This window comes from Balaenoptera acutorostrata, chromosome X (assembly GCF_949987535.1).
Source record: "Balaenoptera acutorostrata chromosome X, mBalAcu1.1, whole genome shotgun sequence".
NCBI lineage: Eukaryota > Metazoa > Chordata > Mammalia > Artiodactyla > Balaenopteridae > Balaenoptera > Balaenoptera acutorostrata.
The window spans coordinates 62,590,267-62,603,473 of NC_080085.1; the positions used below are offsets into that span (position 1 = coordinate 62,590,267).

General features: G+C 45.6%; 1 protein-coding gene across 1 annotated transcript; it reads right to left on the minus strand.

The window, feature by feature from the left end:
* Positions 1 to 3,173: 3,173 nt before the first annotated feature.
* On the minus strand, positions 3,174 to 8,688 carry RPS4X (ribosomal protein S4 X-linked). Its single transcript, XM_057538886.1, has 7 exons — positions 8,554 to 8,688; positions 7,486 to 7,563; positions 6,840 to 7,020; positions 6,370 to 6,467; positions 5,025 to 5,196; positions 3,921 to 4,078; positions 3,174 to 3,357 (listed from the first exon to the last, which is right to left on the minus strand). Exons 1-7 carry the CDS (start codon positions 8,554 to 8,556, stop codon positions 3,256 to 3,258), a joined length of 792 nt encoding a protein of 263 aa, XP_057394869.1. The 5' UTR covers positions 8,557 to 8,688; the 3' UTR covers positions 3,174 to 3,255.
* Positions 8,689 to 13,207: the final 4,519 nt, after the last annotated feature.

Consider the following 13,207-nt stretch of genomic DNA (forward strand, 5'->3'; position numbering starts at 1 on the left):
CCCATGCTCTGCAACAAGAGAAGCCACCGCAATGAGAAGCCTGCACACCGCAACGAAGAGTAGCCCCCACTCACCGCAACTAGAGAAAGCCTGCACGCAGCAACGAAGACCCAACACAGCCAAAGATAAATCCCTGGTCCGGGAAGATCCCACATGCTGTGGAGCAACTAAGCCCGTGCCCCACAACTACTGAGCCCACGTGCTGCAACTACTGAAGCCCGTGCCCCACAACTACTGAGCCCACGTGCTGCAACTACTGAAGCCCGTGCTCTGCAACAAGAGAAGCCACCGCAATGAGAAGCCTGTGCTCCGCAATGAAGAGTAGATCCTGCTTTCTGCAACCAGAGAGAGCCCGTGCACAGCAATGAAGATCCAATGCAGCCAAAAAAAAAAAAAAGAAACATATACAGAAGTGTTGTGACTGGTGTAATGAACCCCATGTACTCATAACCCAGCTTCAACATTATCAGTACATGGTCAATCCTGTTTCATTGATATTCCTCACCCACTAGATTATTTTAAAGCAAATTCCAGATTGCTTGTCATTTCTTCTGCAAACCCTTCATTATGTGTCATGGAAAGATAAGGACTCTTTATGATTATCATGTAAAAAATGACCAATAATTCCTAAATATCACCCAATGTGGACTCTGGATATACTTTGCAGGTAGAACCAACAGAATTCTCTAATAAAATTATGTGTGGAACATAAGAAAAGGAGTAGAATCAAGGACAAGTCCAAAGTGTTTGACTTGAGTAACTGGTAAGATGGCATTTGCTGTGAAATGGGAAAGACTTTGTATGGAGCTGATTGGCATGGGTCAGGGGGCAGAGGGGTGGCTATGGCCCTTCTTTAACATCTGGTTTAGAAACAACACAGGATTTGGATCTCAAAGAATCAAGAGGGCTCTTGTAGAACTATAAGGTTCTACACAAGTCCTAGCTGTTTGTATTCTCGTTCTCATTCAAATCTGTGCTGTGCTGCCCTGAGTGGAGCATGAGGCCCAGTCTGCTAAAGGCACAAGGGAAGTAAACCAAACCCAATAAAGTTCTGCTTGCTTCAGTCAGTTTTATCTTGGGACCATTTGTCTGCCTTTCTGCTGAGATGATCTCTAAGATTCCCTCCAGCTCTAAGATTTTATGAATCAAATTGGAAGCCTTCTTAAGCCTACAAAGATTCAAGCCATATATTTGGAAACTGTAGCTCATTCTAATGATACAGGCTGCTTTCGCTAAGTCCACCGATACAACTTGGTATGAGGATGGAAATCTTCCCCACATTGGGACTAGTTGCTTAAAAAATAAAAATCCCCGTGCTAGTTTAACAAATAACCAAAATAAACTTAAAATGTTTTAAAATTCTGGTGATGTGAATAGAATGCAGCCAAATAACACCAATTCCGCATTTGGAAAAGATGGCTGGCCAGTCAGCATCTAGGAAACCACTGCACTTGTGGAAAGAACCAACTTGGAGGCCTTTCATCCCCCATATTTGCTTTGGTTCCTTAGCTAAAATTCAAATCATTTCCATCGTCTGCTGAGACTCAGGACAAACCTAGAAAGAAAGTGCAAGAGAATCCACCAGCACTCAGAGACCCCTGCCCTCTAGCCTTTCAGTCTTCCCTGCCTGTTTCTCAAGGGGCACCATAAAGATTACTTCTGATCTGGCCCCTCATCGTAACTACCTTTCTGGATAAGCTCCATTCCTGGCAAGAGAATTAGGCTGAAATAACTTGTCTGGCAAGCCCACTTCCACACCCCTCTCCCACTGGATTTGGCTGGACCCAGTTCTGCAGAAATTCCCTTTCTTCTGCTTAAGCAGCAGTCCTGTGGCCCCAGCCAATTGTGCTTTAGTCCGCAATATGGAAGGCAGAGATGCCCTGTGGGGTCAAACCTGGGCTTGGGAGACACCTGGGCGTGCCTCCTACTTTCGCTGACTAGTTTGTATGTTGCTCACTTCTTTGGCAAGACCAGTCAGTATTCTACTGCTTGACTCCAAGCCCAGGATGCAGCCAGGAGTGGAGACGCTGTCCCAAGCCACAGCTCCTCAGCAGGCTTCCTCATCTACTGGACCACAGGCCTGGGCACCAGAGATGATCATTAGACATGCCCAGTTAAATATGCAATGATTTCACAGGTTCATCATGCCTCAGATGGAGGAAGACGTCCAAAACAACTGTTTTTGACTCCAAATCCTGCCATGAGGGGCAAGGGAGATTAAGTGGTCTGCAATAAGATGTTAAATGAAGGTGATGGTGAGATCTAGAGGGCAGTGGTTCTTAACACAGGGCAATTTTGCTCCCATGGGGGATCTGGCTACGGCTCAAGTCAGTTTCTGGTTATCACAACAGGGAAGAACAGAAGGGCATGTTGTTAACATCTGGCGGGTAGAAGCCAGAGATGCTGCTCAACATCCCACAATACACAGGACAGCCACCCACAAGTTATCTGGCCCAATAGTATGAAGATTGAAAAGCCCTGCTATAGGCAGCCAAGGTGGTTTTGGTTCTCAGCAGGAAGACGCACTTTGTAGGGTAACAGGAAGGAGAGCTGGTTGTTATCACACTGCAGGGTAATTGACACTCTTGTAAGAGACCCAGGGCTTAAAATGAGGAACAGATCTAAACAGCTGGCCCCTTGCAGCAGGGGCACCTCTTCCTGAGACTGGCAAGCAAACATGTTTTTGCAGTCCTGAGGAATGGAACTGAGGACTGAATGCTGTGGCAGCTGGAGAATGATAGAGGACTAAGTCCAAGCAAGTGCACTGCTTCACAACATCAAGAGCCCATAACTTTATAATGACCTGTATCCAAAGCTGGACACAGACATGGGAAAAACAGATGAGCCAGGCTTGTGTATGGGTAGTGCAATGAAGACCAAAGAGGGCAATCATTTCTTAAAAAAAGGCTAAGAGAACAGCGTAAATGAGGTCCCAGCCAAGTAAGGGAGCTTGGCCTTATGGGCTTCCCTGGCTCTCTCCATTCTTTGGTTACTTGCTGCTCCTTCTTTGCCAAGTTTGATGTGTTCTTCCTCCCACCACCACCCAGGTCCAGCCTATAGGAGACACAGATTCACATCCCAGAATGCCCAAGCCTGCCTGAAAATTCAATCTACTTTTCATGTTATAAAGTAGAAAGGAAAATGTAAATCAAAGCAAACAAACAAACACAAACTACAACACTACAGAGGCTTTTAATTATGTAGTATTATCTGTAAGTAAAAAGACTCTCCCAGTCACGTCACTTAGAGATCATTTTATCCACTGCTCTGTTTGGCTGCCAGTCTCTTGTCTCTCTCCTCAGCAATGGTAAGGCGGATACCCTTTCCACGAGGAAGAGAGATCCATGGTTTGTTGCCCTGGAGGAGAAAACAAGGAGAATCAAAACCTGCTACACACCATCAACAGGATGGCACATGCTACATTTGTCTTCTCACCTAGAGGAACAGAGAAGCCTGTCTGTGAAAACACTCAGCAACAGTCAGGCAGTCTTAAGACACTTTGATGCTGGTTTATCAGAAATACCCACTTTAAACTTGTTGCCCGTATCTGTAGATGCAAACTACAATACCCTTCATAATTAGTCTCAGAAGTACTGAAATAGTGCCCAAGGCCAAGCATTAGTTTCAAAAAGCACCCCCACCCCGCCTCAACACAGGCACAAATTGAAGAACCTAACTATAAGGTATATTCATCCCATTACTGGCACTTTCCACCAACCCAGGTGTGAACTGGTCCGCTGCTGATTCTCTGACACTGAAAACACACAGATCTGCCTCAGCCCTGTTGTGAGCCCTATCCCAGAGGAGGCTCTACACTAGGTTCAGCAGAGCCAGCAGGAGCCAGGCACTGCAATCCCAGCAGTACCTGCATTGTACAGGTTTCTCTGGACTAGAGAGAAGACAGAGAGACCCAGACTTACTTTGCCAATAACGAAAATGTTGGAGAGCCGGGTGGCAAAGCTATTGCCGTTGGCATCTTTCACATGAACTACATCAAAAGAACCAGGATGTCTCTCCCGGTTAGTGATCACACCAATTCTTCCCAGGTTAGCACCTCCAGTCACCATGCACAGGTTACCTAGGCAGGAAGGAACAGACAATCTGCTCAGAGCAAGGAACCCTGCCCTGTGTAGTGAATGACAGAGACAGGTTTGCAACAAAGTTAGACAGGTCTGCAACAAAGTTAATTTTTTTCCCCCGGTTGAATTCACTTCTATGGATCTGTTACCCAAGCTAGAACTCTCAGGGCCCTCTTTTAAGATTTGCCCTATCCTTCCTGCACAGCTAATAAATGTAATAAACTCCACTGCACCCACCTCACTAGGTCCTTACCATGTCTTGCCTGGACTACTGCTGTTCCTCCAAGGCACAATTCTCTGCTACTGTTGCAAACAGACTTGGGGGATGATGACAGCATTACAAAGGGCTGTTATCTCAATTAAGTTTGTCCGCTTTTTTGTTAGACTTCCCTGCCCAGCCCTCAAGCCATTTCCATGGATGAAGAGGCTTTTGAGATCTGGAGCAGGCCTGAGAACGTGTTATACAAGACCTCACCTCTGCCACACAGAATATTCTAAGCACTTGGATCTCTGAGGTAAAAATACCATACACCTGGGCATTGGAGCAGTTACCCGTTCACAGCTTCTCACACCTCCCCATTGAAAACATTCTTAGCTAACTTCCCTCCCCGCAATTCACAACATATTCCTCTCTCTAACCCTCATTGCCACCACAAAGCCATGCCGAAATGAGACACCATAAGGCTTTACAGATTCTCTGAACATTTCTTAAAACTAAGAGTTACCTCCTTCCCAATCTGTTACTACATCAACAAAAGACATCTAGCTTTGGTTGCTAACTAGGCGCACATCAGAATCACCTCAAGCCCCCAAAACGCCAAACAAAACCCTGTACCCAGGCCCTGTGCAAGTCATAGGGCTTGATTAAGTTAACTTAAAAATAAAAGTAAAGAACAGCTCTGCCTGGCCTTTAAAGAGAATGCCTATGTAGCAGAGCCTGCTTACCAGTGTCAAATTTGATGAAATCAGTAATCTTGCCAGTCTCCAAATCAATCTGAATGGTGTCATTCACCTTGATGAGGGGATCAGGGTAGCGGATGGTGCGAGCATCATGGGTCACCAGATGAGGGATTCCTTTTGTCCCCACAAAGATCTTTCTCACTTTGCATAACTTATACTGAAACACACAAGGGTTAGCCACATTAGTCTAGCTCACATGCACTATGCTCCAGAGTACAAGAAACAGTTTGTTCAAGATCACCAGCTTAAAGGTGCAACCAGCAGCTGAAGGTACCAGCCCCCACACAGAACAGCCTGTTTCCTGAGCTGCAGCTGAATAATGGGGTCCCTGACTTTTCTTCCCACCCCCCATAAATTCATCTTGCACACTGCCCCCTTCTAGGCTAGCCTTCCTATTTCTTATTATGTATTTCCTCTGCAGTACTGCATCACCCCAAGGTTAAAAGTTCAAAGCACTGAAGGCCTCACAACCTCAAACTCCCAGGTGGAGGGATGATCACCACCATTTCCTCCCCGCTCCAATGCAAATCACCTCCCCTTTCCCAGGTCATTTAAGTCTCAAGGGGCGGCTGAATTCTTCCCTCCAACTCACCCAGACAGCTAACAAGTGCCTCTTAATGGCTCCTTCTACATCACAATTGAGTTTTGTCTCACAAACTGCAATTGTATTACCAGTTCATCTAATCAACAATTTCACAAAGCATTTCACTCCCCAAGACATCCTTTAAGTAAATCAAATCACCTTGATGCCAATGGATGTGCCCTCCAGCCTGCTGGTAACAAGGTAGCTAAGGAAATTAGGAGCTGAATCATCCAATTGAATTAACCTTCACTTACAGCCAATAATTCAAGAAGCCATGAACTTTTGCATAAAACCATCACAACAAACTGGATTAAATAATCAATGTCTGTAACCTTTTTTGAGTTATCTCAAACTAGTGCCCCAAGGGTTATCGGTCCCCTCCACTAATACCTTTCCCCTCCCCAGAGTAAAGCTAGACAAAGGGCCAGTAGGATTGAACTAGATATTGGTTTTCTGGCCCTTTATCCTTAAAGAACCCATACTTCAGATACTCAAACGTTCCTAGGAATCACTCCTTGCCGCAAAAAAAGGCAACCAGAAGTCACTGCTCAGCTAGAATTCATTTCTGCCATGAAAAGCACTCTGTTGAGGATGTTAACTTGACTGGCTGTTTCCAGGTATAAGATTATGAGTAATTCTAATCTACCTACCTCATCACAGTGGATCAGCCCATGTACTTAATTCAGGCTGTAAGTTACAATCAAGTACTTTTACTAAACGAAGGCCCAGCCTGCTTGCAACACTCACCTTGGCCTCCTCAGGTGTAATACGATGAACAGCAAAGCGACCCTTGGTGTCATAGATCAGACGAAAATTCTCTCCAGTCTTGTCAATGCTGATGACATCTGATATCAAATGGTAATAACTAAGGTTACTATAGTGACCCCCAGTACCCCCATGCTGAACAATAACCACACTATACGGGAAAAAAACCCCGTATGCTTCCCATTTCTAATATTAACAAGGATTCCTAAGATCAATGACGGCTAGCTAATCTTTAATGTTTCAAAATCCTGTTTTTATGACCCGTAAAATCTTAAGTGAATTGAAATTTGGTTTTGAGAAATAATTTATGATTTGCAGCCCTACAATATGGAAGTAAAACTCTTGAGAGGGAAAGTCATGCTTTATTTGAGACTGAAAAAGCCCACCACTTTAGAGAGGGAGATAAAAAAAAATCAAGGAGCACCACCAAGTGCCCCCCACTAACCACTCACCCATAAAACCAGCAGGGTAAGTTATATCAGTGCGGACCTTGCTATCAATCTTAATGAAACGTTGCATGCAGATCTTCTTTACTTCATCTCCTGTTAGGGCATATTTAAGTCTGTTCCTTAGGAAAATAATTAGAGGGAGGCATTCCCTCAGCTTGTGGGGACCGGTAGATGGACGAGGAGCCTGTAAAATGATTTTAAAAGTTATCTTAAACTATTGGTGGGATTCACTCAAACTACCTCTCAAGTCCTGAGATTCACCAGACTGTCACCCCCCCCCCCAATTGGGGTAAACAAGGGGTATTCAAAGTGTGCAAAACTATTCCAGACCTTTAAAGTTTTACAGCATTTTCCTTTCAGAGGACCAGGCCTGTTAAGAACATTTGAGGTCCTGCATCCATGTGGTATGTGGAAGAAATGAGGCACAGAATTATTAGGTAAGAGGTGGGGCACAGCCAGATAGCACAGGGCCCTTAAGAAGAGAGTAACTCAGGATACAGTAATCAGGGATACCTGACACATAAAGGAGCAGTATAAAGTGTGTCCCTTAAATACATCAATCATATCTCGATAAAACTGTAAAAGAGAAAACACATCCCTTAAGATACTTACAACATAAAAAACATGCTTACAATAAAATGATACTTACAAACACACCAGTCAGTTTATCCAGCATCCAATGCTTTGGAGCTGCTACACGCTTCAGGTGCTTCTTGGGACCACGAGCCTGAAGGAGTTTTCGATTTTAATACTGTTAAACAGTTTCAGGTCTTTTCAAGAACAGTTTACACAGCTACAACTATTCTCTAAAGAACAGCATCTGTTTCCTCTTCAGCAAAATGTGGACAATGTAAAAAGCACAGGGCCGTGATTAAAGGCAGAAAAGCAAATGCTACATAGTATACAGCAAAACACTGTAGGTTTCACAAACCGCAACCAGCCTTTTCGTTGTACAGAGAATGTTAACTGTCTTTCACAACAGTGTTTCTTGTTTACTAATTATTTATATGTTTATACATTACCACTTAAAAGTGCGTATGCTTCTAGAGGCTGTTTTTACTAGGACATTATGCTGGTGATAGACAGGGGTTGGACCTCCTGGCACACAGCCAGCCAGCAACAGAAACGGACCAGAATCTGTGCTTCTACTTATCAAACAAGAAAATTTCTCGAAATATGTCAGGTTTTAAAGTGTTAGATGCGAGATTTAATCTGACCTCAGCACAACCACGTGCAAACAGTGGCTTACTCAAACTCTAAATGTGAGATCACTTTTCACCTTAAAATGCGGAAACCTTTTTAATGCCGTATACAGAGGCTTACTGGCCACACTACGTAAAGTCAGGCCGTGCCAAAAACACGATGGAAAAACAGTTTCTCCGCCCGCCCCGGGCCCGACGTCTGTCCTCTGGGCCCACCCGGGGCTCCGGCCTGGGAAGCAAGACGCTCCTCCCAGGGCCGCATGATGCGTGACCGGGTGTGCCCGGCCGGGAGACCCAGGCCTTCCCGCCAGCCGAACCGATCATCCCCCAACAGCGCACCGCCGACAGCTGGTGTTCGCCCTAGCCCTTGAGCCCGCCTGGGCTCACCCCACCAGCCGCTCTCCCTTCGCCTGCACCCGATCGCCCCCTGCGGGAGCCCCGCAGCCCCGGGTAGCCCCAGCCCTTGGAGGATGGAGGCTGATGGGTCCCAAGAGCTTGCAAGGAAGCTTCCTTACCATGGCTGCGCTAGGCACGGAAAGAGGCCCACCTATTTCCGGACCGCAGAGAAAAAAGGGTGCATGGTTGCGCGCGCCGGGGCTTTGGATGCTCCGCCCAGCTCCGCCCAGCTCCGCCCTTTCGCGGCTCACGGGGACGCTATCTTGCCACCTGCTGGTGGGAGGTCAGAGGTCCGGGGCTTGGGAACCGCTGCCGAAAAAGAGGTGTCTCCCAAGGGCGAGTTCCTCCCCCCCTTTCCGCCCTCCCCCCTCCAGTGTTTACCGAGCGCCTCTGGGGCGCCTGATTCTGTGTGAGGTGCTGGACAAACAAAGATGAGCTAGACAAGCTCCCTGTCTTTGAGGAGAGGGCAAAGTGAGGCTACTTTAAGTCCCACATATACATGATCATATAATCAATAGAATACATTGACATGAGTAAGGTCCTAATGTATAGCACAGGGAGCTAAGTTCAATATCTTGTAACAAACTGTAATGGAAAAGAATCTGAAAAGGAATATATATATATATATACGCATATACATATATATGAGTATATATATATATCTGAATCACTTTGCTGTACTCCCGAAACTAACACAATTTTGTAAATCTACTATAATTCAAATAAATAAATAAAATTAAAAAAAGAATACATTGAAATGAATATCTAATATTATTTCTTAAACATATTTTGTCTGCTTCTTCTTCCAAGTTCCTTCAAGCCAGTCAACCTGCCCATACTGTAAATGGGGAAGAATTAATATTTTTTTCTCTCCCTTCTCTGCAGATTACCGAGGGGGTGGAGGGTAAGGCGTGAGAGGGTAGGATCTCTGCTTGAACTCTGCCCCTCGATTTCTGTACAACGCATTTAGCACTTACCATAAAGTCTCAGGGACGAGAGGGAACATTAGAGACCATCCAGTTATCTAACTAAAATTTAGATCCGATCATGTGATTTCCCTACTTTGAAACTGCCCTTGGGCCTCCTGCCTAGCCCCTCAGGTCCCTCTGCCCATCACTTCTGGCCTCCTGCACCCAGACACCCATTGCTCCCTTACCCTATCCCAAACCTCAAAGCTTAAGCCACTCCAAGGTATTACTGCTCTGACAAAGCCGCCTCTTTCAAGCCTCCTGCCTGTGGACCTGATGATCCCTCAGCTTGGAACTGCCATGAATAGCCCAACCCCCTTCCTGGGCACCTAATCCCACTTGTCAGCCTTGGAGATGCATACAGCTCAGGTCCCTCTGGCTCTGTGAGCCCCCGGTCCCCTCAGGCAGGGTTAATCCCACATTCTTCGGTCCCAGAGCCCTCGGTTCAAACTCGATGACAACACAGTAGCAGATTGGATTGTAATGACTAGTTTCCTCATCTGTCCTCCACTAGACTGTGAGTATCTCCATGAAAGAGCCTGCCCTAATTCACATTTGCCACCTAACAGAGAGCTTAGCGCTATGTCCAGCACTTGGTAAATACTTGTTGAATGAACAAACTGAGTCAACATCCCCCTCATTGTGCCAAGTCTCACTGTACTATCCCTGAGAGCATCCAGCCTCTGCCTGACCTCCTCCCACCATGGGTCAAGCTCCTAACCGAGGAGGTTCCATTTTACATGTCTCTGTCTCTGCCCTCCACTTCATCCCCCAGCAGTCTGCAGAGGAGCAAGAGAGAAAAAAAAATGGTTGGCTCTTTTCAATCAGGCAGTATTCACTAAGAGGGCAGGGACTCCTCTTTGTCTAAAACTAGGTCCATAGTAAAGCATACTATAGATGATTAGAAGGGGCAATTGATTGGAGGTGGGGATTAGAGAGAGAGAAGATGATGAGACAATAGAAGGTGCATTTTGAGGTATTCAGTCTGAGGGCATTGGGAAGATGGTGGTGCAACCAACAGATATGATGGGGGTTCACTTGGGAGTGAGGAAAGACCATGGGACTTCCAGCTTGAGAGGATAGGAAAATGGCTGGTTAGAGCTGCAGATCTTACTTAAGATCACGCAGCTAGTTGGGAGTGGGGGATGGGGTAGGGAGGCTGGTCTCTTGCCTCCCAGGTCAGTGGTTGGTTTGTTTTTGTACCACAGCTTGTCAAAGGACTTGACGGAATCAAAGCATTTTCAGTATATTTTTTCCTCTGTCAATTTGTATTTATGGACAAATGACATTCTAACAACAATAAAGGGAATTGGGAAAGAGCTAAGAAAATCACAAAACAGTACCTCCCCAAACACCCTAAACACATCATCTGTATTCATTTGTTCCTGTTCCTGTTCTCATTCTGATCGGTTTGTGTGCATGCATACTTTTACATAATTTTAGGCCTAGCGTACAGACTATTTTGTATTCTGCTTTTATTATATTATAAAAACTTTCTGAGTTGCTACATAATCTTCATAATGAGTATTTTTTTAATTTATTTATTTATTTATTTTTTTTTTGGCTGTGTTGGGTCTTCGGTTCGTGCGAGGGCTTTCTCTAGTTGCGGCAAGCGGGGGCCACGCTTCATCGCGGTGCGGGAACCGCTCTTCATCGCGGTGCGCGGGCCTTTCACTATCGCTGCCCCTCCCGTTGCGGGGCAGCGCAGGCTCAGTAACTGTGGCTCACGGGCCCAGCTGCTCCGTGGCATGTGGGATCTTCCCAGACCAGGGCTCGAACCCGTGTCCCCTGCATTAGCAGGCAGATTCTCAACCACTGCGCCACCAGGGAAGCCCCCATAATGAGTATTTTAACAGCTGCATCATATTCCATTAAATGGATATCCCATAATTAATAAAAGTTCTTTATTGTTGAACAGTTAGTTTTTTGTACCCTTTCTTTATTATGAATGTTGCTACAGAGAACAGTTTCCTTTATACGGCTTTTCCCTTCAGTGGAATGATTACCTTAGAATAAAACCATTCCTTCACCCAACGTTTACTGAGTGCCTACTCTGTGTCAAGCTCTGTATTATGAGCCAGGGAAATAGAGATGATTAAAATCTAGTTCCTGCTCTCAAGGAATTCACATTACAATGGGAGAGGCAGGCTGGGAGGAGGGGACGGAAAGCCAGGAGAAGATCTTCAGAGGAAAGATGGTGGCGAGGCAGTTTGGAACACGAAGGGCTGTTAAATCTTAAGAATTTGGACTTTAACCTGTAGGTAGACAATGGGGAGCCGCTGAAAGATTTTAAAGAGTACGGGATCAGCTTTGTGCTTTAGAAAGATAACTCCGACTGCTCCTTGTAGAATGGTTTGAAGGAAGTGTGAGTGGCTTGGAGGAGATGGGCCAGGGCTGTTTCAACAACACAAGCAAGAAACAGAAGGGTGGGACCCAGGTCTGTGATTGTGGGGCGGAGGAGGAGGGGGGAGATTCAAAAGACATTGCAGATGAAGTATTGGCAGGATCTGACTGGGAAATGACGTATGTGCAGGGGTGAGGGACAAAGAGGTAATTAGGATGATTCCCAGGTTTCTGGCTTGGTGACTCAGTGGTACATTCACTGGGAACTAGGAGGAGGCATGCTTGGTGTGTGATGTGGGGCTGAGGGGGAGGGGGCACCAGCTGGAGATGTTTTATAGACACAAATCTGAGCTCAGGTATATGGTCTGGGCTGGAGACTCCCATTTGGGAGAACTGGTACATCCGTGCTTAGTCCATGGGAGTGGTTGGCAGTAGCTGTTGGAAAAGGAGCACTGTGTTAAGAGTCTGAACACTTTGATAGTGGTGTATGTGTATTGCCAACAACCTTCCTCGGAGCATCCTTGCAATTTTACTATACTCATGTCAGCCTGGTAATCACTTATTTTTAACTTTTACTAACGTAATTGTTTGAATTTGCACTTCAAAAAATCACTAGTGAGGTTAAACATTTTGCCATATGCTTGTTTACTCGTTCCATTTCCCCTTGTGTGAAGTATCTCTGCCCATTAATCTTTGGGAGATGTGTTTTTTAAAAATATTTATGTATTTATTTGGCCGCACTGTGTCTTAGTTGCGGCATGTGGGATGGAACCCAGGCCCCCTGCATTGGGAGCGCGGAGTCTTAACTACTGGACCACCAGGGAAGTCCCTGAGGGATGTGTTTTTCTGATCAATTTGCATATGAGTGCTTTATAGTTCGCAGAAGTTCATCTTTTGTCATATTTGAGGCAGATTTTTTTTTTTTTTTAAATTTTTATAGCTACTTTATTTATTTATTTATTTATTTTTGGCTGTGTTGGGTCTTCAGTTCGTGCGAGGGCTTTCTCTGGTTACGGCAAGTGGGGGCCACTCTTCATCGCGGTGCGGGGACCGCTCTTCATCGCGGTGCGCGGGCCTTTCACTATCGCGGCCCCTCCCGCTGCAGGGCACAGGCTCCAGACGCGCAGGCTCAGTAGCCGTGGCTCACGGGCCCAGCCGCTCCGCGGCATGTGGGATCTTCCCAGACCAGGGCTCGAACCCGTGTCCCCTGCATTAGCAGGCAGATTCTTAACCACTGCGCCACCAGGGAAGCCCCGAGGCAGATATTTTTACCAATTAGTTACTTTCCTTTTGGTTATATTTTTCTATGTACAAAGTTTCAAAATTTTATATAGCCGGATCTGTTGATCTTTTCTCTTGTAATTTCTTCTCGTCATTTCAAAGCTTAGAAGGTTACCCTCAGTTCAAAGATCTGCTAAATACTCAATTCTATTTAATAACATGTATTTAATTCTTTATCAAC